Here is a 22,950-nt window from a genome sequence, read left to right as displayed (position 1 = left end):
GCCATGTCTGTGACCTACAGCAAAACTCACGGCAATGCTGGAGCCCCGACCCACTAAGTGAGGCCAGGGATAGAACCCATATCCTCACAAATACTAGTTGGATTCGTTTCTGCTGTGCCACAATGGGAACTCCTGAGGATTAATAGTTTTGGTGATATATTTTTTAAAGAGGTCTAACCATCACTATTCACAAGAAAATACACAAATTAACCATGGCTTCATTTTATCTATGTTTTCATAAAACACTATACCAAAAAACAAATGTTATTCACAGAAACTATCTTTTATTAAATAAAAGGCAGGAATAACTAGGCATGTTTCTAACAGAAAAATGATGAGTTGTATCTACAAGGGATCCTTTAAAGGGACTTTTCTCATTTCACTCTTCTACTGATCTGAAGAAGGTAAAAGCCCCAATCTTGCAGATGATTCTAAGCAAGAAGCAAAATTGTTACAGTGCTTAGAAGTTACACTACAAATGCCCAAAGGAAGCATTAGAAATGGTGTGGGAAAACAGCAAACAAGATTCTGTACAGGTGAGGGCAGAATAAAATAACCCAAGGCTGGATTTTTAAGGTCATGTCTCTGGAGCGGGATTTCACCAGCTCAGTGTGCTATTTAGAGCAGGAAAGATGCTCCTGACTCATAGAATGGGATCAAATATAAAGCCACCTGTTATCTATACATATTTATAAAACACTCAATTTGTCCACACTTTAACACTGAGAACAAATATAGTTCAGGTCATCATACTTTCAAAGAGACACAAAGAAATATAAGTTAAGAAGGGCCCATTAGGGCTACTTTTTAAACATGAAGATTCACTCATAAATTTTACATAAATTTAGGTGTTACCATTTATGGCTAAATCCAGAACTTATAGAATCCAGAGTGTACAACTGGATGTGAAAAAGATGTGATTTGCTGAGCAACTCCTATGTCAAGGAACCCTCTGAAGTTTGGAGAACAAAATAAAAATGAAGCCCCCCTCCAAAAAAAAGACAAAAAAGGAATTCCCATCGTGGCACAGTGGAAACGAATCTGACTAGAAACCACGAGGTTGTGGGTTCAATCCCTGGCCTTGATCAGTGAGTTAAGGATCCAGCATTGCTGTGAGCTGTGGTGTAGGTCACAGATGCAGCTCGGATCTAGCATTGCTATGGCTATGGTGTAGGCCAGTGGCTACAGCTCTGCTTAGACCCCTTGCCTGGGAACCTCCAAATGCTGCGGGTGCGGCCCTAAAAAGACCAAAAAAAAAAAAGAGAGACAGACAATATTAAATAGCAGATAATAAAAGAAACCATCTATAACCTCAAAGTTATAGATATTACGTGATATTAGGTAAAAATATCAACAACTGAAACGTGTTCCCTGGCAAGACTCTTAAAGACAATAGCAGGCCAGCAAAGTCCAAATCTAATGTACTATTAAAATAATTTTTAAAAGACCTACTCTACTAAACAACAGAATGAAACAATATTTTATTCAAGCACTAACAGCTAGTGAATTCCCCATCACTAGAGTAGTTTAGACTAATTTAAGTATAGCTTGGATAATGACCTGATAAAGATGATACAGGGGAGAGTCAACCATCATTCACAAAACTCACAAACCCGAAATTCCACAATTCAGTGAACTTTCCTGCAGAAGGAAGAGAGCACCTGATCCCCATCTACTCCTACCCATGCCTGCCTGGCATTTTACCCCTGGTAACCAGAGACTTGGCATCTCAGCCTCTGATTTTCGGTTCCACTGTGAGGAACAGGCCAGATCAACATTCACTTCTCAGAGACTCTGCACTCCTTACCAGTGTAGTAATGACACTTTCAAGCTTCTTTATTTTTTTCTGCAACAAACTGAAGACTCTTGTCGCAAACGGAAAGTGAGTCTCTTTTAAAGATGAACAGCAAGAGACAAGCACAGCCACGATTATGTGAAAAGTCAGTTTCTGCTTCAGGCTAAAGGACTCCTTTTCTGCAACGCTTATCAAATCATCCACCTTGAAAAATAAACATGCTCCATTACTGGTAGCTCTTGGTTTGCATAAAAACAATTTTCACTAACTCTGCTTATCTCGGTATCATGTGTTTCATGTTTAGAGTGAGATATGATAAATAGAGCCTTAAAAAGGGAGTAAGCACTGATTTCTGAGAAATTATAAAAATAAATAATTTGAGAAATTATAACGAACGTAACTGCACTTGCCAAATGGATAAATGTTTTCAAGCCTTTAAAAGGCTAAGGCAAAAGAAAATTTTCCCCTCTTAGATTTTATTTGTCATTTTTAACAAAAAATACGATTTTAATATTTTATGAGAGGAAAAAAGGTTAAAAAATATACATTATATTCCTACTGGTCCAATATACAACCATAAAGAAATAAATTATAGAAAATGTTAAGGATTTCAAACAATCTGCCATCTAAATAACACTATTCATTTTTAAAACAAAGTATTTAAGAATAGAAAAGTTATTTTTCTAAAAGGAAAGAATCTGGTAAAGCAAACACTGAGAAGCCAATAAAAGTGAGATCCCAGACAGTGGATCTCAACATCGTACCCACCATCTTTAACATTGAGGAGGGACCCCCTGAATTTATATTGCCAGCCAGCAGCTCAATCATCTTCTGATTTGCTACACCAATGAGTTCTCCTGGCTTGGTGCTTTTAATCACATTTTCAAGAGCTGTTTAAAAAAAAAAAAATGACTTAAACATCAAAAGGCCCTTTATGTCACCAACACTTACCTAAGATAATGCAGAGTAAGGAATTCAGGCAAAAGTTTTACAATTTTCCTACAAGGTTTACTTATTTTTCCTTTCATGGAATTCTGAATTCACCAGTGGGTCAGCTTCCTTTTCATCACATATTTTTCATCTTAGCAAAAATTTTAAATAAATTTTCCTGGTATGCAACAGCAATTTCAAATAACAGACAATTTTTAATTGCAGATATTTTATTCTAGTGTCACCTGTTCACCTTTCCTAAAAACCAACTAAATTTCTTACCTTCTTTCCAGCCTCTTAATATAGGGTGTAGAGAGCAAATTCCTGATTTTGATAAATATACAGCCATTTTCATCTCAGCGGATTCCATATCATCATTGTCAATGACCATAAATGGCAGCAGATGCACCACCACCTGACTTGACAACTGGTCATTTTCACTCAATATCTCTTCTTTAATTAATACGTCTGTTGCTACCTCAAGTACCTTGAACCTAAAAGATACGTAAGCATACCTGGTTGAAAGACACGTCAGAGATTTCAGTTGAGCGAAAAATCATCATTGCATTTTTCCAGCTCAACTGACATTATCCTGGTCTCTTTGTCAAACACATTATTCAGAAACACCAAGACATCACTTAAAATCCATGCTAATGACTGAGTTAGTTGGCACAAAATTTTAAAGTTGGCACAAAATTTAAGTCTGTCAAATCTTTTTTTTTTTTTTGAGATGGCATTAGGCTAACAACTATAATATAAAACATATATCACACTATATGTCTCAATTCCACTAGAAATCAGACATTCACTCATAAGTTCAAAAAATATTATCTGAACACATACTATGTGCTAAGAATTAAACAGGATATTAAAAACCTGTAAGACAAGCTCTTATCCTCTAAGGAGCTTGGTCATTTTTCCACACAAAAAGTTGAGGTGCCAAAAATGAAGTAACAAAACTCATCAAATACTACAGAAGGTATCGTGTGCCTCTGAGCTTATTTTTTAATTAATAGATTTGTACTTGTTTTTAAAGTAATATATTATCCTTATAAAAAATGATTAAACATAGAGAATTGTACAAAGTAAAAAATCAAAGCTCTTTCCCATCCTACCTCCCGATCTCAGTATTACATCACACATTATATACTTTTTCCACTGTATTGAGAAAAATTTCAAACAGAGAAGAGTATAATGAATCCATATAAACCCAAATAAAAGTGACCTTGATGTAAGAATTTCATCAACTTATTTGTATAAGGAGAAATAAATACATACCATTCCCTATTATTTGAAAGTTCTGCTCTTCGAAAGAGATTCAGAAGATTTGAAACTGTCACTTCTGAACTAAAGTGCTGTTTGAAAATCTAGAGAGAAAAAATAACCCGTAAGTAAATTTTTAACTTACTTCAAATATGGTGCTTGCTAAACAAACATCAAAAAATTGTGAATTATAAAGAATTTACCTCCCAAGAATCCTAGCATACTTTAAAAGTTTTATAAGAGCAATTTCTCAAGAGTGGCATTCGTAAGCCAATTTCCCATAATCTCTAGGTATTTACTGTTAACAAAAATTCACAAAGCACTTTTCATTTTTAAAGGCACTTCCAAATAAATAAAATTGTGCAAGCTAATTATTCCCATAAGCTTTCCCAACTAGACTGAAGTCTGTGCTCTCAAGAGAACAAATTTCCAATGAAAGAATCATTTCTAATATATTCCCACCTAGAGCAGAGACTCATGTGAGGAGGGTAAGAAAATTATTTACAAAGAAAACATGTATTTCAATGAACAACAAACTTACTCACCTCAAAAGCATGTAGAGCTGACAAAACAACATCTAAACTATCATCACCTAATCGGGTTAAAATAGCTTCTTTTATGAAAGACTCATCAATATTCTCCTGAGCAATAGAAAAAAAAATATTAATTAGTTGTTGCTAAAACCACTTGAGACTTTACTTTAGAAAGGAAGCATGGTTTTGCAAAGAGTATTCCATAATTCCAGTAAAGTAACATGGGCTCCGCTGCCCTGGAAGCAAACTCAAAAATAAGGCACTTGCATTAAACTAGGTAATCTCTAAAGGGTCTTTTGGGGGTGGGGCGGGTGGCCATAGCTACAGTATGTGGAACTTCCCGGGCCAGGGACTGAACTCGAGCCACAGCAGTGACAGCTCAAGATCTTTAAACTGTTGAGCCACAAGACAACTCCTATAGGGCCTTTTTAGATGAACAATTATTCAATACAAACTTTTCCCAGTTTCCAATGAAAATATAATAAAACATGTATAATCCAAATTTTTTTGCAGTAAGGAATTTATCTTGTTAAAATGAGAACCTAGATACTGGGAGTGCACAGACTAAAAAGGACCAGAACATCTAGGTTTAAATCTGAGCTCTACCACTTTAGCAGTGCGACCTGGAACAAGTTACTTAACTTTTCCAACCTCACTATTCTCATCTATAAAATAAGGCTAACAATAGTACCTATCTCAAAAGGTTATTAAAGATTAAATAGTACATGCCAGTGCTTAAAACAGTGCCTTAGACACAGAAAGCACTGTTAAAAGTTAGCTATTAATTTTCCAGGTTTTTAACAAGGTTGATGATATGCAATGATGACAGTACACAGTCTGCCAAAAACAGTTCCTATTTTTAAGTAACAAAAGAATATAAAGCATAAAATCTGCACAATAAAAGAAAAATAAAGACTGCTAACCAAATTGAATGTATCTCTACCTGCAGGTGGTGGTGGGGCTGGGGGGTAGTAAATGCTACAAAAACACATATATAGGTCAGAAGGTCGGGAGACAAAAAGTAAAATCCCGAGAATTTACAAATCTGAAGTCAAAGGTTCATGTATCAAACGCCAAAATTTTCCTCAAAAGCCAATGAGAGTAGCCCAATCTGAAATTATAGAATATGAATTCTAGAAACCCTTATGTCCTATCCTTGATGGAGAAGGGAAAAGGAAATCTAAGCATACAAAGAAAGACAATTGCATTACAATGCTTAGCCTGTAAACTGAACATATCATTGTCCTTCACTAAAAAAACTTAGCAAATTCAGAGAAGGAAGGAGGCAGGGGAAGGACATGATTAAAAGAAGGAACGATGAGAATGGCTTCAAGACTATTAGGACATTCCAGGGACCCCTTTTTAATTCTACACACTGAAATCTTCTCATTACAACAAAAAACAGTATTCACTGAGTTTAATTATCAAAGAAATCAAGACAAACCTATTAGCAATTTTTCAGAGACAGGATTCATACCAGATCAGAAATGAATCAAATAAAGCAATATTTTGAGTACACCAAACATTTTAAAAACTAAGTAACTCTTTAAAACTACAAAAGAATAAAACAAAAATATTTTTTAAATATTTAAAAAAACAAATATTAAAAAAACTAAAATCTAGGTTTTAACTGTCATGACACAAGTTTCAGCATTCAGTGTGCTCATACTACATGCTACGGAGAACTGAACTCGGCTACCACTTTTCTCTACTCCAGAAATTGTCCAAATATGCAAATGGTAATAGTACATGAGATGATTCTAGATATTATACAGATGAATATTCCTATTTTAATTGTAGTAACTACAGTAAAATGTACATACAATTAGCATTTCAAACTCATGATTTAAAGTCTATGTAAAATAAGTGAAGGGGATTAAGAAGTATAAACTACTATATATAAATTAATTAAGTTACAAGGATACAGTGTACAGCACAGGAGACAGAATCAACATTATGTAATAACTGTGTATGAAGTATACCTGAAAACACTGAAATACTATGTATATACTTGAAACTCATATAATTAATTGTCAGTCAACCACAATTCAGACTTAAGAAGGGCTAGACAAATAATAATGAGCCCATTTAAAAGCAGCTAAAGAAAAATTTTAAGAAAATAGTATCAGTGGTAAGCTAACATAGCAAAACATTAAAGTTCAGAAAATGCTGCTCTATTTGAATGACTGCAAAATCTGTAAAATACCATTTTGGGTACAAAGGCTTTATTTACAAATTAAGTCAGCTTCTATACTTACTAGTTGGAGGAACCAAAATTTTAAACACAGATCTGTCTGGCAGGTACTGAAACCATGAACCAGGTTCCAAAAGTTATCATTGAGATGTCCCCAAGTACACTCATGTTAAACTTGAGATTATCAAATTCAAATTGCAAAACTAAAAAACTCTCAGGTGAACCTCTGTATGTTAACCTATAAACTCCAGCTTGAAAAATTCTCAACTAACTCTAAAGTAAACATCTGCATAAACAGTTCTTATTAGGGTATATAAAGCTTCTGACATATGGTCCCAAGTCTTTGCCCAATGTACTCTCATATGTGTTATTAGGCTTATCTCTGTAATTAAACAATACTGATTCTAGGTAGTAACTTCAAGGTTTTTTTTTCTAGAATTAACACTGTTCATCTTAAGGATAAAAACATCACTAATGAAAGCTATTTGACACGAACCTTTGATGTTTCCATGATATTTCTTAGATGATTAACAGCCAGAAGTCTTACAGGAGCAAGTGGATGATTCAGACTGAGCATCAAGGAAGTATCAGAATCTGCTAAAAACTACAGGGATTCATTACAATAAACAAATGTTATCACCACTAAATCTGAGCAGCTTATGGTCAAGAAGAAAAACCAGAGAAAATCACCACTAGTTTTTCAACATATTTAATAACAACTATCTAGTATTAGAAGCAAAAAAGTAAATCAAAGTAAAGGAAAATCTTTGCCTCAGATAAAAAACAAATAAAAAAATTGTAACTGTAGTATGAGTTACAACAGATTAAAAAAATTGTATTTTTAATGTGATTTAATGTATAGTTTTGTCTACATGCAGATTTAAATTAGTGAAGTAATGAGTTCCCGTTGTGGTGAAGCAGAAACGAATCTGACTAGGAACCATAAGGTTGCGGGTTCGATCCCTGGCCTCACTCAGTGGGTTGAGGATCCGGTGTTGCCATGAGCTGTGGTGTAGGTTGCAGACACGGCTCGGATCTGGCATTGCTGTGGCTGTGGCGTAGGCCAGCAGCTGCAGCTCCGACCCCTAGCCTGGGAACCTCCATACGTCGCAGGCACAGCCCTAAAAAGACAAAAATAAATAAGCAAGTAAATCTATGAAGTAAATTTGTATTCTTTATGTATATCTGATTCCAAGGTGAAAAGCACCTAAGAAAAATCACTATATTCACACCTAATGGAAATACAAATAAAAAAACTGGATGCAAACTATTGCATTTGGAGTAGGTAAGCAATGAGATCCTGCTGTATAGCACAGGGAACTATATCTACTTGTGATGGAACTTGATGGAGGATAATGTGAAAAAAAGAATGTATATGTATATAACTGGGTCACTTTGCTCTATAGCAGAAATTGACAGAACACTGTAAATCAACTACAATAAAAATTCTTTTAAAAAAATTGATCACTGGGAGTTTCCATCATGGCTCAGCAGAAAGGAATCTGACTAGTATCCATGAGGACGCAGTTTGATCCCTGGCCTCACTCAGTGGGTTAAGGATCTAGCATTGCCGTGAGCTGTGGTATACGTGGCAAATGAGGCTCAGATCTGGTGTGGCTGTGGCTGTGTCTGTGGCATAGGCCAGTGGCTACAGCTCCCATTGGACCCCTAGCCTGGAACCTCCATATGCCACGGGTGTGGCCCAGGAAAAAAAAAAAAAAAACCCAAAAAATTGATCACTGAAACAATGCAATTTATCTAAATGATAGGACAGGGAGTTCCCACTGTGGCTCAGTGGTAACAAATCCAACTAGTATCCATGAGGATGCGAGTTTGATCCCTGGCCTCGCTCAGTGGGTTAAGTACCCAGCATGGCTACGGTGTAGGCCAGCAGCTGCAGCTATGATTCGACCCCTAGCCTGGGAACTTCCATGTGCCACACTTGCAGCCCTAAAAAATGAAAAAAATGATACAACAGTCGAATTAGTGACAACATAGTTTACTTATGTAATCAGACAAAGGAAGTCTATCAACCTATGATTTGGAAATGAAATACCATTAAAGACGAAAGTCTAGTTAAATGGAAGAGAAAAGCCAAAACAACCATATTTCTTTTCATGATGTTTATTTTCAAAGGTAAGTATTAAAAACTACTTATATGGCTAACTTCCAGTAATAAAGACTTAAGGTGAATCACCAGAAAACTTCTGAAGTTCTAACATAATCATGAAACAAAAATCCACTCCCCTTTTCTAATCAATGCCTTAAATAGCCACCTGTGGCTGTGGGCGCCTCACTGGAAAGTGCAGATAAAGGAGGAAGCTATGTACACTAGGACACTGTTAGGCCGCCTTCTGGTGGTTGCCTAGGAACATCACACATAAAAATTTCCAAACAACAATTTTTCTGAAAAAAGCATCACATTCAAGTTACCTGATACTTTCCCCCACTTGTAGAAAGAGAGATAAATTGGTGGAAAAGCTCCTGTTTTTTTAGGTCTGTAATTTCCTTTAGGTGTTCCTCTAACACAGCATCTAATGTTTTGGGGTATCTTGGATGAAACAGAATTACATAGTTCATTATTCTTAATAAATTTTTCAACCACACATATCATACATGTATAAAAGACAAAAATTTTTTAAATTACTGAGGTTGAGATTTCAAATTGTGACAAATGGAAGGTATAAAACCAAATGATATTGATCAAGTTTGTCACTAGGACAATTTCAACAACAAAAAGTCTATATCAAAAACCTATACTCTCCCTAGCCCCACAAAACCCCTATTTCCTTTTATATGTCAAATACATTTAAACGCTGTAACTGTCCTTCCTAAAGGGAAGAACAGTCTCTTTGCAATTCAATCACTGTATTACACTGCAATTTGTGAATCATCTCTTTATAAGACAAGAGGTACACATTAAGAAGGGCACAAACACACACAACTTACCTGCTTTCTAAAAGCCTGATAAATGGAAGAAACTGTTCATTAAGCAAAGATATTTTATTAGAATCGATCTCTTCCTGCGAACTATATGAAATATACTCTTCAAAAAGAAGGCTGCAAAACAAACAAAAAAATCAGCACACGCAAGTTACTATTTACTGAATACCCATTATCTAGGTACTTTAGAAATAATAACCTCTCTTAGACCCTTACAAGGTAGAAATTTTACAGATACAAAAACTTGGGCGATGAAATCTTGTAATTCACTTGAGGTCAAATGAGAACAGCAACAAGACCTGAGACTCAGTGACCCTAATGCACCATAAAAAGCAGAGCAGGGTTTTCAGCCCCAGACAGGTTATGGAGCCAAGCTCTCACTAGGGTTTCACGTGTTTAAGCTCATTTAATACACAAGCCAAATGCGGGAGCACAAGGCACAAGTGACACACTCCAGCAGGTAGGTACCTGCTCAATGACGCACCACAGCAAAACCAGGTCCAGGTAGACCTTCAGAACTTACTACTCTAACTGTCCTGAAGATGAGAGAGCAGGATTCAAACCTATGACTCACTGCAACCACCATATTCCTTTCACCGTATCAAGTTGTCCTTCAAGCAAAAAAAGGAAAATGGGAGACTAAACTATCTTTACCTCATGCCAGCCCTCAACGTAAGTTCCTAACTGACACCTACTGATTACCAACTGTGATGTTTGGTGTGAGGCATTTCGGTCCATTTATTAATAGGAAATTCTCAACCACCACAAATTACATGTAGTATAACCCAAATTCAGCTTCACCATTAACTTTCCATGATCACATGTAAGCACTAAAGACAAACGAGAAAAATTTCTATTTCTGTTGCCACAACTATTTGACCAAGAAGTTAAAACTGAAAAAAGTGACACGGACAAAGCAGAAAATACATTATAAAGGGATATGGGAAAACTGTTAACCAACCCTGCAAAGTAAACTAAGCCACAGAAATAAATACAAATCAAAAGCGTGTCAGAAGTAACAGCTTACCCCGCCAACAAATGGTCTAAGTTGTTCTTGAGGGATATATTTGTAAGTATGGCTTCCAAGAGTTGCCGGTAGATTTGACCATCTATCTCTTCAGTTTCTTCTCCTTAGCAGAGACAACAAATTAAAACTGGGGAAAACTTTCTTTGGATGCTTAAGTTACTACATAGTTTAATAACAGAAAATCTCTTCTACAAGAACTTTAAAACATGTATCAACAGCCAGCTTTTTACCTATTTTCAAGTGTACTTTACTATTTAGTAACTATCTTTCCAAACCATTTTTTAATACATTACCCTCATTTATCCTTTACCCAAAATTCTCTGTATTTTGGAGAAGGACTATCAACACTCTCAATGAAGCGAAAGCCCAAAAGAATATAGTCTTTCCTCAGCTTATATTACAAGTGGTGAAGTTGGGACCTGAACCTACATCTCAATAAACTATCTCTGATAATGGACTAAACTTTCATCTCAATGCTTCCTTCCTGAACCAAGAGCTGTCGTTTTCTATTCTAGATTTCCCGTAAATATATGAATGGGATGTTAGCCCCAGCTTCATTACTCACCACCATCAGACAAGAAAAAGTACTTTCATTCCTGCTAGTTATGTTTCTGAAACTCATGTTTAAACTGAGATTGAATTAAGCAAACCTTATTTTCCAATAGACTGGCTAAACTTCAGAGACAACAGTTTTTTTTTTTTTTTTTGGCTGCACCCATGGTATACCTAAGTTCTCAGTCCAGGGCTCAAACCCATGTCATAGCAGTGACAACACTGGATCCTTAACATGCTGAGCCACCAGGAAACTCCTAGAAACATCTTTCTTAGTCCAAAAGCAATAGGACCAAATATTTCTTGTCTTTTTGTATTTACTGAAGGGTAAAAATCATAATGCAAACAACCACTTTCTAATTAACTTTTTGGCTTTTTTTAAATTTGGATTTTTACGTATGAGATATTCTTGATCTTATATTTTCAATGACTCAAGGGAGAAAAACTTACCGACAATTGGGTATTTATTATAAAGAATCACAAAGGAAAGTTTTACTTGGTAACATTAATTATTTTATTATTATTATTATTATTTTTTTTTTTTTAGGGCTGCACCCACGGCATATGGAGGTTCCCAGTCTGAGTCTCATTGGAGCTGCAGCTGCTGGCCTACGCCACAACCATAGCAACTCAAGATCCGAGCTGCATCTGCAACCTACACCACAGCTCACGGAAACGCCAGATCCTTAACCCCCTGAGCAAGGCCAGGGATCGAACCCGTGTCCTTATGGATCCTCCTCAGGTTTGTTAACCACTGAGCCACGATGGGAACTCCAACATTAATTATTTTAAAATAATTCCATAATTTTTTTCATGTAGAGACTATGTAAGAACACAAAGTAAATAATAATGATAGTAATAATAATAATATGTCATTCAATTAACAAAGATCTCCCTTCAATCAACCTGCTACCCACCTGAAATGTTTCTCACATTATAAAAATAGATAAATTGTACAAAAACAAGTGGACAGCAGAAATTCTAAATATCTAAAAGATATTAACAAGGATATCGTTCCTATTTTAAGAGAATCAAGTCTGAGAAAGCAAGTTTCTGGACACAAAATGCAAAACCATATACCTGTAACATGACTAATGATGGAGACAACCAGATGGGGAAGCATGTAACGTAGAAGAGGACTGATGTCGTAGATTTCAGAAATCCCCTGAAGCAGTGTAATAAGATCAGGAACCTTACACAAGTGAGGAAATGGCCTTTGAAGAAGCAAAGACATAGATGTTGATTTCACAAGCTAGACAATGAGTGGCAATTTTCACAAATAGTGTAAGATTTATCTTAAGTAAAAAAATGATTCAAAATAATTTCATTTGCCTCTAAACATGATCATTTCTCAACTCAATCGTACATACTTTTTCCCCAAGCTCTCTGGCTTCTGTCGCTGCAGGAGCACTATCAAGCAGCCCAATCCATCCTTAATCAAAGAGGGAATTCTGGTCAACGTTTTGATGATCTGCGAAGCCAGTGAATTAACGAAGGTATCTTCCATGGTCACTTTCACAGAAATCTGACATATTATCATGTACGTTGCAGCTCTGTAATCTGGTAGAGATGATTTCAATCCCTAAATATTTTTTAAAATATGAGGAAAAAAAATCATATAAGCTATGTTACTTTATTCCACTTAAAAATGCTACTTTACTTTGACAAATTGGAAATGGCATAAATTAGAGGTTAATACAACCTAATGCACACCGAGAGTCAACACTCCTTGGAAGTGAAAAATCAAGCTGTTGACTCCTTTTCCTGAGGGGACATGGAAATAGACAAGTCTCTTAGATGACAGAAGGGATCTCAGAAGGTCTCCCAACTACACATCCTAACAGGAGCCAAGGAGTCTTCTTTTATTTGCAAACATCCACCTGTGTGAGGGAGACTTCAATCAGAAACAATGTCTGACTAAAGACAATAATTTTGGGACAGTGGTGGGAAGTGAAAGCAGTCCCGCCATGGCCATGCGGAATCTAAGAAGGTGGGAGGCCATGAGATGCTTGGTGAGAAGAAACACAGAGAAGCAGAAGTCAATGCACAGAGAATGATGAGAGGGAGCTCCCACAGCGTAGCAGGTTAAGGATCTGGCGCTGCTGCAGCTCTGGTTCAGATTCTATCCCTGGCCTGGGAACTTCCAAATGCTGCAGGTGCAGTCAAAAAAAGAAAGAAAGAATGATAAGAGAGCCTCTGCCTTGAAGAGATTTTCTAATCAGTTCTCTTCCCACTGAGGTAACATGACTGCTAAGAAAACAGATCTGGGAGAAGGTGGCAGGGCCAAATAACCAACGTTCATTCTTAAGGAGCCCTAAGATCCCATTCTGCTAAGTTTTTCAGACAAAAGAAGTCATACACTTAAAAATTAAATTTCATCAACCACCTGAAATAAACCGTCAATGTAAGAACATTTATATCCAACTGAAATTTTTGAAAGCACAAAAGTCCCCTTAGGTTACAAAATATTCCTAAGTACAAAATACACATGAGTAAGGCTGACCTTTTGAATGTATGGAAACAGCTTGGCGACTATGTTGTCGGATATGTTCTCAGCAGCCACCAGGGCAGACACGATGGTGGAAGCGTAGAAAGTTAAGAGCACCCTCAACTGAGCTGAACTCCCAGGATGCTCAGCAAAAACCTGGAAAAAAGATCATAACCAGAATACATTTAAGAGTGAAAGGCCAGGAGTTCCCATTGTGGCTCAGTGGGTTAAGAACCTGACAGAGTGTCTGTGAGGATGCAAGTTCAATCCCTGGTCCTGTTCAGTGGATTAAGATCCGGCACTGCTACAAGCTGCAGCATAGGTCACAGACTTGGCTCGGATCCCTGTAATGCAGGCCAGAAGATGCACCTCTGATCTGATTCGATCCCTAGCCTGGGAACTTCCATATGCCGCAGGTGAGACTGGGGTTGGGGGGAGAAGAGTGAAGGCCAATTAAATGAAAGTATAAAAATATTTACAGTTCTCCTCAACTGCTTCAGGCTGATATTTTACTTCTGTCATATGCAATATTAAATAAACAAATTTAATGGTTTATTTAAATATGACAAGAATGAACAATATTCCTAACATTTTTAGATTGTCTCATTTTAAACAGTTACTGTAATCAGAATTTGGTAAAGAATAGAATAATTTATTTTTGTAGAAAGAACAGGTCCGATGAAGAAAGTCTGACCAAATGGCTTATGCTCCAAAACAGCAGATCATTTAATAAAAAGAACTTCTTCAAATTCCCACTGTTATTAGAGAGGGCCTTCATGTATTTTCTTTATTCAGAGGAAACAACCTTCCAATGAAATTATACATTCATGAAACCACATACTCACCTTCACAGATTTTGTCACCAGGCTACAGATGAAATCCATGAATCCAAGATCTTTGTAGCAGTGGGTAACCAAAGTTCCTTTAGCTAAGGGCACTCCAGATTGCTATTATAGATGGAAAGAACCAACCATTACTAAGGACATTCATCAACTCATGATTATTTTTTAAAGTAATGACCAAAAAAAAGCTTCATGCTGCTAGTTCATAAATACAAAATACAGCCTCTCTTCATAGTTATAAGGTGGAAATTCAAAAGAGAAGGGCCAACAATAAGTGTGGTGGCACCTGATGAAAAATGCTTACTTATCATGTGCTGCATTTTATGCATAGTTATCTGAATCTGGATTCTCCATATTCTTAGTAACGCTACCCATTAGACTGGGTTTTTGAGCCAGTGTGATATGGTTTTGTCACTGCTTTACAGTAACACTAGAAACAAATAGACTAGGAAGCCAGTCAACTCATACTACTCTTCCTACTGCCTAGCACTGCACATGGCATGTGTTAAGTGCTCAATAAACATGGAATAAATCAATAAAAGGGTCATTTGATGTGAACTTTAATAGATAAGTGGGTTTGGGTACTTGAAACAATTGTGTCTAAAGAACAGCAGGATCTGTGTGTAGACCAGGGAAAAAATGATTTTGATATTATCAGCAGAGTGAATACCGAATAGATTTATTTTAAGATACTTTATTTTAGGTTGGCCTTCTCTTTTCTTTAGTTCAAATGCTTTACATTCAAACTCTTATTAAAAATTCCCATGCCTTTTTTTTTTTTTAACTAATTCTGATCATGGACCTCACTGTCATCACCCATAAAGTTAACTCCTTCCAAAGTCCCAGTCTGTTTCATCCCCATTTGTTTTCCCTTGAGCCCAGATCACTGCACTCAACCTTCAGTTAAATTCCTGCCAATAACATACATTTACTTTCTTCTACTATTGATGGAAACAAAGTGACAATGCAAGTCAGTTGTTTTACTATAAACTCATACAATCTGATCCCAGCCAGAGCCTTCCCATAAGGCAAACATTCTACTATTCATCTGTAAATTAATACCCAACATCTTCTGTACAACTTGAATAATTTCCTGAAGTCCTTCAAGTTGTCCCTACTCTTTTAATTTTTGTAAATATTTTTTTGTTTTTCTTCACCTCTAACTTTTTGAAGCTTTCCAGTTTCAAAATTTAAAATGCCACACAGCATGGCACAGTGGAAAGACAAGCTTCAGGGTCAGATCTGGACTCAAATCCATTAAGTTACTTTGGCAAGTAACTTAATGCTCTGAGCCTGTCCTCATCTGTCAAAACAGAGTTTTGTGAGAATCCAAGATAATAAAAATGACGGAGATAATATTAGACTACTCTCAGGAGCACTAATGACTTGATTTTTTCCAAATTATATCTTTAATTAAGGATTGCAATGATTATAGATATGTGTCATTCAACAATCATACCTTAACTGGCAACAACCAGAACCATTTGTGCTTTGAATTATTAATTTTTAGAAGCTGTATAACTCGCACAAATATTCTTGTCTCGTGGTATGGCAGAACGCAAGCGATGAGGCTATCTTGATTATAAAGATGGATATGGAACCTGGGGAAAAAAGCAAACAGGTAGAGGTGACACAAAACTTAAAAGCATGTCTTTCCTTACATGTTCAAACTGTGTATCAATGAAATGAACTAAACCCATTTAAAATAACCAAATAACCATAAGCACTGTATAGAGCACTTAATAAGCATTAAAGTACTCAACAGGGAGTACTATACTCCCTGTACTAACAATACTATTCTTATGTAGTAGCATTTTAAAATATCAGGAATTCCTGTTGTGGCAGGCTAACAGAAGCATCTCCCTACTGAATGATGTGAGCACCAAGATAATACATGCAAAGTGTTTACCAGAAGGCCTGGTGTATAAATGTTCAATACACATTAGCCACTACTATTTTTCTTAAGTTGGGGTATTTTAGATAATACCATTATCCTCTTTCCAAACCATTTTTGTTGTTGTTGTTGTTATGTTGGCGAGAAAAGTTTTACTAATAACCTTTGCTCCAAATATGCAGTGACAATTTAGAACGGCAAACTGACATGAACTCCTTAGAACTAATGAGGTTAGACTACATACCCAAGACCTTTAATAGTTCTACTTTTCACTATTGGTAAAAATGAGTTCAATAATAGAAGGGCATGCTTATCTCACCCAATACAAATCATGTTAACCTCCTGATACACCTAATTTTTCAACTTTAAATTGATAAATGTTCTCGCTACTTGATTTTTAAAAGAGATCAATGTTAGCAGCCCATAATTACTTTTGTAATTCCATTTGCTACCTGTGAATCAACCACTCCAGACACTTCTGTGCTGGCTTCAGCAGGAAGTAAGGGGACAAGTGAATAAGAAATAATGAAATGTTTTCATCCAGCTGTTTGTTCACTGTTTTGGTCTGAACGCTGCGCTCCAAGGTTTTTGCTAGCTGGCTGAACAACGGTGCTTCAAACTGTTCAAAGGAAGGATCAATTCCAAGCAGCTCTTCCAGGCCAGTGCATCCTAGGAAAAGGCCAGTTAAATTAACAAACCTTTGCAAGCAAACTCGTCTTACTCTTCTTTTACTGTTTTACTTATCCCTAAAAATGTGAATTCTTTTAGCACATGTAATCTGTAATACAGTCCCAAACACAGGTTTCCAGTTTCCAACAAAGAAAATAAGTTCCATCCTCATGAATCAGGAAAATAGAAAGTACCCCTGGCAGGGGGCCTTCTTTTTTACCTCAATACAATTTCAATATTATAACCTGACTAATCCGGGGAAGACACCTCCCCTAACTCCCAGCCACTGTCTCCAGCCCCTTTTAGCTGTTCTTCCTCTCTACTCCTTATCTGTGGAATTCAAGTACCGCTGCCTATAGACACACTTAAGACATCTTAACAAGTGACTGTTATTTTCTTTCCTTTAATAAAATTAAGTCAAGTTAGCAAGTTAGAAGTCGCTAAGGAAGAGGGCAGGTCAGAAAACAAGAAAATACAGCAACACCCAGGACGCACGCTTCCCAGAGTTTTTTTAATTTAAAGGGTAGCTCACCAATGGCAAAGGCCGTGTCCCTGTCGATGGTGGCCGCTTCCTTGGGGTCAAACAACAAAGAGGCAACTTCATCTCTGGATAAGAGACTGGGATCACTTTGAGGGAGAGCTAGTCTCTGGAGCTGCTGGGCTAAGGACGTCATCTTTCACGCCAGAGGACTTCTAAAAAACGCAGGCTAAGAAACATAACCACCGTGAGAAGCGTCCACAAAATCTTAAGGTGGCTTAACCGCAAATAGCAACTTTCCTCCGCACGCAGCGCGGTCGCGGACACGACAGCAACAGCGTTAACAGCTTAAGTACAACCTCGGCGGCCGCGCCACCCGTGTCTCAGCCCCGAATCCGCGGAGACTCGAAAACCCGAGATGCCGCCCAGACCCACAGCTCTTGCTCACCTGGAGCTCAACTTCGGGTAGGATTTAGAAGCCAAGCGAATCTTCACAAGTGCTCCCACATGGTACCAAAAAAATCCAGCTTTCGCCCGGAAATGTAAAGCACGCCTTAGGCGAGCTTCCGGTTTCGGGCACTACGGCAAGAGAAGAGGTACAAGCTTGCCAAATTGAGAAAAGTCGACTCCACCTCCCGGCGGCGAAACTCCGCCCCCCCGCCGCGCCAGACTTCGGGCTCGGAATCCCGACCCTACCGTGGGGTAGCGGTCGATTCTCTGCTGGTAGCTGGAAGTTACCGTTTCTGGGTGGGCTTTTGTGAGCCTTAAGGTCTATAGCAGGAATTATTCATTCAATACATATTTATCCAGCTTTAAGGACCAGCAGCATCGCGCAGTGGTTAAAACTGTGGGCTGTGAACTCACAGACCGAATTCACAGATCCGTGCGAGCCCCTTCCTTTTACAAGCAATATCTTTTGTTGTGGCTTTGCTTTAACAAAGAAAAACATCTTTTCGGTTATTTCTACAGATCTCCAACATGTGGCGTTGATTGCCTTGTGTAGAATAACACGAGTTTTTTAAGTGCCGGTGTACATCTTTCATCCTTACATTTGAGCTACACCGAATTCTCATTTCTCAGTTTGTTACCTTCTCTAATAAGGTGGAAACAGGCTGAGAATTCCTTGATAGGAGCTGGTCTCAGTGCGAGCTGCCCTGTAAATGCTGGGCACAACCGTTCTGAAGCTTGGGGCCATCCCATCCCTCCAGTTGGCATTCCTGAAGACCACGCTCTGTTGTTTTTTGTTTTGGTTTTCACTGACCCTGGATATCATTTACGAACTAAATCTCAAACTTTAGCTATTTGATGAGTTTATAACAAAAGAGTAAGTAGGCATCTCTCTCTCCCTCTCCCCATTCCAGACATAGGAAGTTTCCATCGCTTTGCACCTTTGCTGTGATGCCCACTCCACTCCTTGCTCAAGGTAACCAACCATTGGTCTTGGTGTCACTGTAGGCCGATGTTGCCAAAGAGTGTCCCCTATGGATACACTGCAGTCTGTGGAGAGAGCGCTCTGTGCTGCCTCCCTGGCTTCTCTGAGAAGGTGCAGAGAGGCAGGATTGAGACTGGATGTCCTACCCATCTTTTTTTGGATGGTTTCCTTTCTGTTAGAAGGTGGAGCTTTTCCATGACAAGATGTCAGTCGTCTTCACTTGGCGATGGTTGGAAACATAGTTGCAATCTGGGGGCCTCCCTTCTGTACTTCTGAAGATCTCTTCCTTTTACAAACACTATCTTTTGTTGTTGCTTTGCTGTAACAAAGAACAAAATCGTTTTGGTTATTTCTACAGATTGTTAATGATCTTCAACATGTGGTGTTGACTGCCTTGCATAGAATAACATGAGTTTTTAAGTTCCGGTGGTACCTCTTTCATCCTTACAAATAGATGTCTCAAATGAATTTTTTTCGTTCTTTATAAAAGCAGTCAGCTTTGGGAGAAATGAAAGTAGTGAGAAATAAATATCAGGCAGGTCTGTTTTATCCACAAGGCATATTTGGTTTTTTCTCATTAAAAAAATCCTCATTTTTTAAAAAACTGCATTTATTTATTTATTTATTTATTTATTTATTTATTTATTTATTTTTAAGGCTGCACCTGTGGCACGTGGAAGTCCCCAGGCTAGAGGGTGAATTGGAGCTTCAGCTGCTGGCCAGTGCCAACAGCAATACCAGATCCTAGCCTGTCTGAGAACCTGCACCACAGCTCAGAGCAATGCTAGATTCTTAACCCACTGAGTGGGGCCAGGGTTGCAACCCGAGTCCTCATGGATTCTAGTCGGGTTCGTTACCACTGCACCACAACAGGAACTCCCAAATCCTCATATTTTTAAAAACTTTATCAAAGTAAAAATAAACAGAAAAGTGCCATGGTATTTGGTTCAATTATCTTTATATCAGTTCCAAGGGTATGTGATATCGTGCTTAATTTTACTTTGTTTTGTTTTGTTTTTGGCCACACTCGGGCATGAGGAAATTCCTAGGCCAAGGACTGAACCTGTGCCACAGCAACAACCGGGGCAGCTGCAGTGACAACACCAGATCCTTAATTCACTATGTCACAAGAACACTCCTGAATTTTACTTTGGAAGTAAATTAGGAAAGTATGAAGAACAAGTCAGATATTTGTAAGTGTAATAATGTTTTTTAAAAAAGCTTTGGTTTGAAGAAATACGTTGTGATCTTAAAGTATATCTTTTGGGCTGCACTCACGGCGTATGGAAGTTACCAGGCTAGGGGTCAAATCCGAGCTATAGCTGCACGCCTATGCCACAACAACCGGGGATCCAAGCTGCGTCTGTAATCTACACCACAACTCACGGCAACACCAGATCCCCAACCCACTAGGCTAAGCCAGGGATCAAAAACACATCCTCACAGATACTAGTCAGATTCGTTTCCACTGAGCCACAACAGGAACTCCCCTTGAAGTAGATCTTTTTCTCCATTTTAAGAGAATCCTTTGGATATATTTGTGATTGTTTTCTGATTATCACCTCCTCAGTTTTTGTGATCATAACCCTGTCTCCCAATTTGATTATTTAGCAGAAGACCAGAGCAAGCTTTCTTTCTCAGTTGTTATTTGAATTTAAAATATCCTTTATAGTTCATTGTAACCCTGCAATCCTTTTCATGCCTTTTACCATTTTTCATTCTTTAAATCCAAAATTTTAGCCATAGTGATAACATATTTCTTGATGTAAGGGTAAATACTATTTTCAGAGATGTTATTTTAACTATACTTTCTTCTGATGCGGGAGTATCATATGGCAGAGTAATGAATTCTGCCTCTTATTTCAACGTTTGTTCATGGCAAGGACTCTACCCCATTTGTAAGAGTGACCTGAATGAATGAGTTGGGTTTTTTGTTGTTGTTGTTGTTTTGTTTGTTTTTGTTTTTGGCTGTGCCCATGGCATGCAGAAGTTCGAAGAGCAGGGACTGAACCTTCACCACAGCAGTGATAACGTCAGGTCCTTAACCTACTAAGCCACAAGGGAACTCCATGAATTAGTTCTTTTTAAAAGAACGTTTGCCCTCCCTCACCCCACTCCCTTTCAGTCCAGATTGAGAAGACTTTGATTCAGTCCCTGTGTACTTTAGACCAGGCTAGGCATATGGTGGTGGTAGACAAGACATGTAAATTCTCTGCTCTTATGGAACTTAAATTCCACCAGGAAGAGACAGTAACAGATAGATAAATAGATAAATCAGAAAACCATCAGCTAATGTCATAAGGGTTCTGATGACAATAATACAAAGCCATGTGTTAGGGGTAACAGAGGGAGGCCATCGTTAGTTTGAGTGGTTGGAGAAGTTTCTCTAAGGAGGCAACATTTAAGCTAAGACCTGAATGATGAGTCTTTTTTTTTTCTTTTTTCTTTTTTGGCCGCACTTGCTGCATATGGGCCAGGGATCAAATCAGAGCCACAGGTATGGCAATACCAGATCTTTAATCCACTGAGCTATAGTGGGAACTCCTGAATGATGAGTTTTGATAAAGAGGAGATAACCCAGATTAGATTGATCTTGATGTTTACACTGCTCCAATCACAACAGGGTTCTTTCTGCCCATCAGTGATACCAAGCTTGTATTTTCTTCACAGCACTTACAACTCCCTGAAACAATCTGATTTGTTTATTTACTTACTTATGCAGCCCCTCATTAGAATATTGGCTTCACATAGGATGGAAGGGAGCCTGCCTCTAAGTTGTTGAAGCCTGGATGAGAGTACAGATGGAGACTCACCTGTCAATCTAAATACTTAAAAGTTATAAATCAACCTAACACATTGTTACCTAGACTATGTTATAAACCCCAACTTTGACAAGTAAACAATTATAATTACGAAATAAAAATGTTTTCATATGGCTGAGAGATAGTAAAATACAAAAGATGACAACATTTGATTACTATTGCCCCTGTCTGAGTACAATGTTGATTGGCTGATGATTTTTTTTTTCTTTTAAACTTTTTTTAATCTTTTTTTTTTTTTTTTGTCTTCTTGCCATTTCTTGAGCCGCTCCCTTGGCATATGGAGGTTCCCAGGCTTGGGGTCTAATCGGAGCTGTAGCTGCCAGCCTACACCAGAGCCACAGCAACGCAGGATCCGAGCCGCGTCTGCAACTTACACCACAGCTCACGGCAACACCAGATCCTTAACCCACTGAGCAAGGCCAGGAATCGAACCCGCAACCTCATGGTTCCTAGTCGGATTTGTTAACCACTGCGCCACGACGGGAACTCCTTTTTTAATCTTTTTTAGGGCCACATCCACAGCATATGGAGGCTTCCAGGCTAGGGGTTGAAATGGAGCTGTAGCTGCCGGCCTACACCACAGCCACAGCAATTCGGGATCCGAGCCGAGTCTGCAACCTACACCACAGCTCACGGCAATGCCAGATCCTTAACGCACTGAGTGAGGCCAGGGATCAAACCTGTGTCCTCATGGATGCTAGTCAGACTCGTTTCCACTGAGCCACAATGGGAACTCCAAGCTGATGATTTTGGATGAGTAACAAGGATGTATAGAGCTAATACATTTCCTATGTAGTTAGCCCATAAAATTTTGCCTTCATTTCAGCAATATTACCAGTTATGTTGTTGAGTTCAGATTTCCACAGATTGTATTCTATTGGCAAAACTGATCAAAAATGGGTTAGTAGGTGCAAACTATTACATTTAGAATGAATAAGCAATGAGGTCCTACTGTACAGCACAGGGAACTATGTCCAGTCTCTTGAGATAGACCATGATGGAAGATAATATAAAAAAGCGTCACTTTGATGTACAGCAGAAATTGGCACAACATTTTAAATCAACTATACTTAAAAATTTTTTAATGA

General features: G+C 37.9%; 1 protein-coding gene across 1 annotated transcript in view; it reads right to left on the bottom strand.

Annotated features, from left to right (window-relative positions):
* HEATR1 (HEAT repeat containing 1) overlaps positions 1-18,177 on the bottom strand; it is a 47,916-nt gene extending 29,739 nt beyond the window's left edge. Inside the window, exons 1-17 of the mRNA XM_047762306.1 lie at positions 18,057-18,177; positions 17,663-17,837; positions 16,914-17,130; positions 16,027-16,168; positions 14,571-14,672; positions 13,741-13,881; positions 12,608-12,819; positions 12,318-12,451; positions 10,686-10,788; positions 9,665-9,775; positions 9,149-9,266; positions 7,212-7,319; positions 4,534-4,629; positions 4,004-4,092; positions 3,008-3,219; positions 2,564-2,685; positions 1,808-1,999 (exon numbers count right to left, since the gene is read on the bottom strand). Of these exons, the coding sequence (XP_047618262.1) occupies positions 1,808-1,999; positions 2,564-2,685; positions 3,008-3,219; positions 4,004-4,092; positions 4,534-4,629; positions 7,212-7,319; positions 9,149-9,266; positions 9,665-9,775; positions 10,686-10,788; positions 12,318-12,451; positions 12,608-12,819; positions 13,741-13,881; positions 14,571-14,672; positions 16,027-16,168; positions 16,914-17,130; positions 17,663-17,804 (2,241 nt within the window). The 5' untranslated portion in view covers positions 17,805-17,837; positions 18,057-18,177. The remainder of the gene's footprint in view (positions 1-1,807; positions 2,000-2,563; positions 2,686-3,007; positions 3,220-4,003; positions 4,093-4,533; positions 4,630-7,211; positions 7,320-9,148; positions 9,267-9,664; positions 9,776-10,685; positions 10,789-12,317; positions 12,452-12,607; positions 12,820-13,740; positions 13,882-14,570; positions 14,673-16,026; positions 16,169-16,913; positions 17,131-17,662; positions 17,838-18,056) is intronic.
* Between the last annotated feature and the right edge of the window lie 4,773 nt (positions 18,178-22,950).

This window comes from Phacochoerus africanus, chromosome 15 (assembly GCF_016906955.1).
Source record: "Phacochoerus africanus isolate WHEZ1 chromosome 15, ROS_Pafr_v1, whole genome shotgun sequence".
Classification (NCBI taxonomy): Eukaryota; Metazoa; Chordata; class Mammalia; order Artiodactyla; family Suidae; genus Phacochoerus; species Phacochoerus africanus.
Note: the sequence above shows the minus strand (reverse complement) of the source record. Positions and strands in the feature narration are given on the sequence as shown.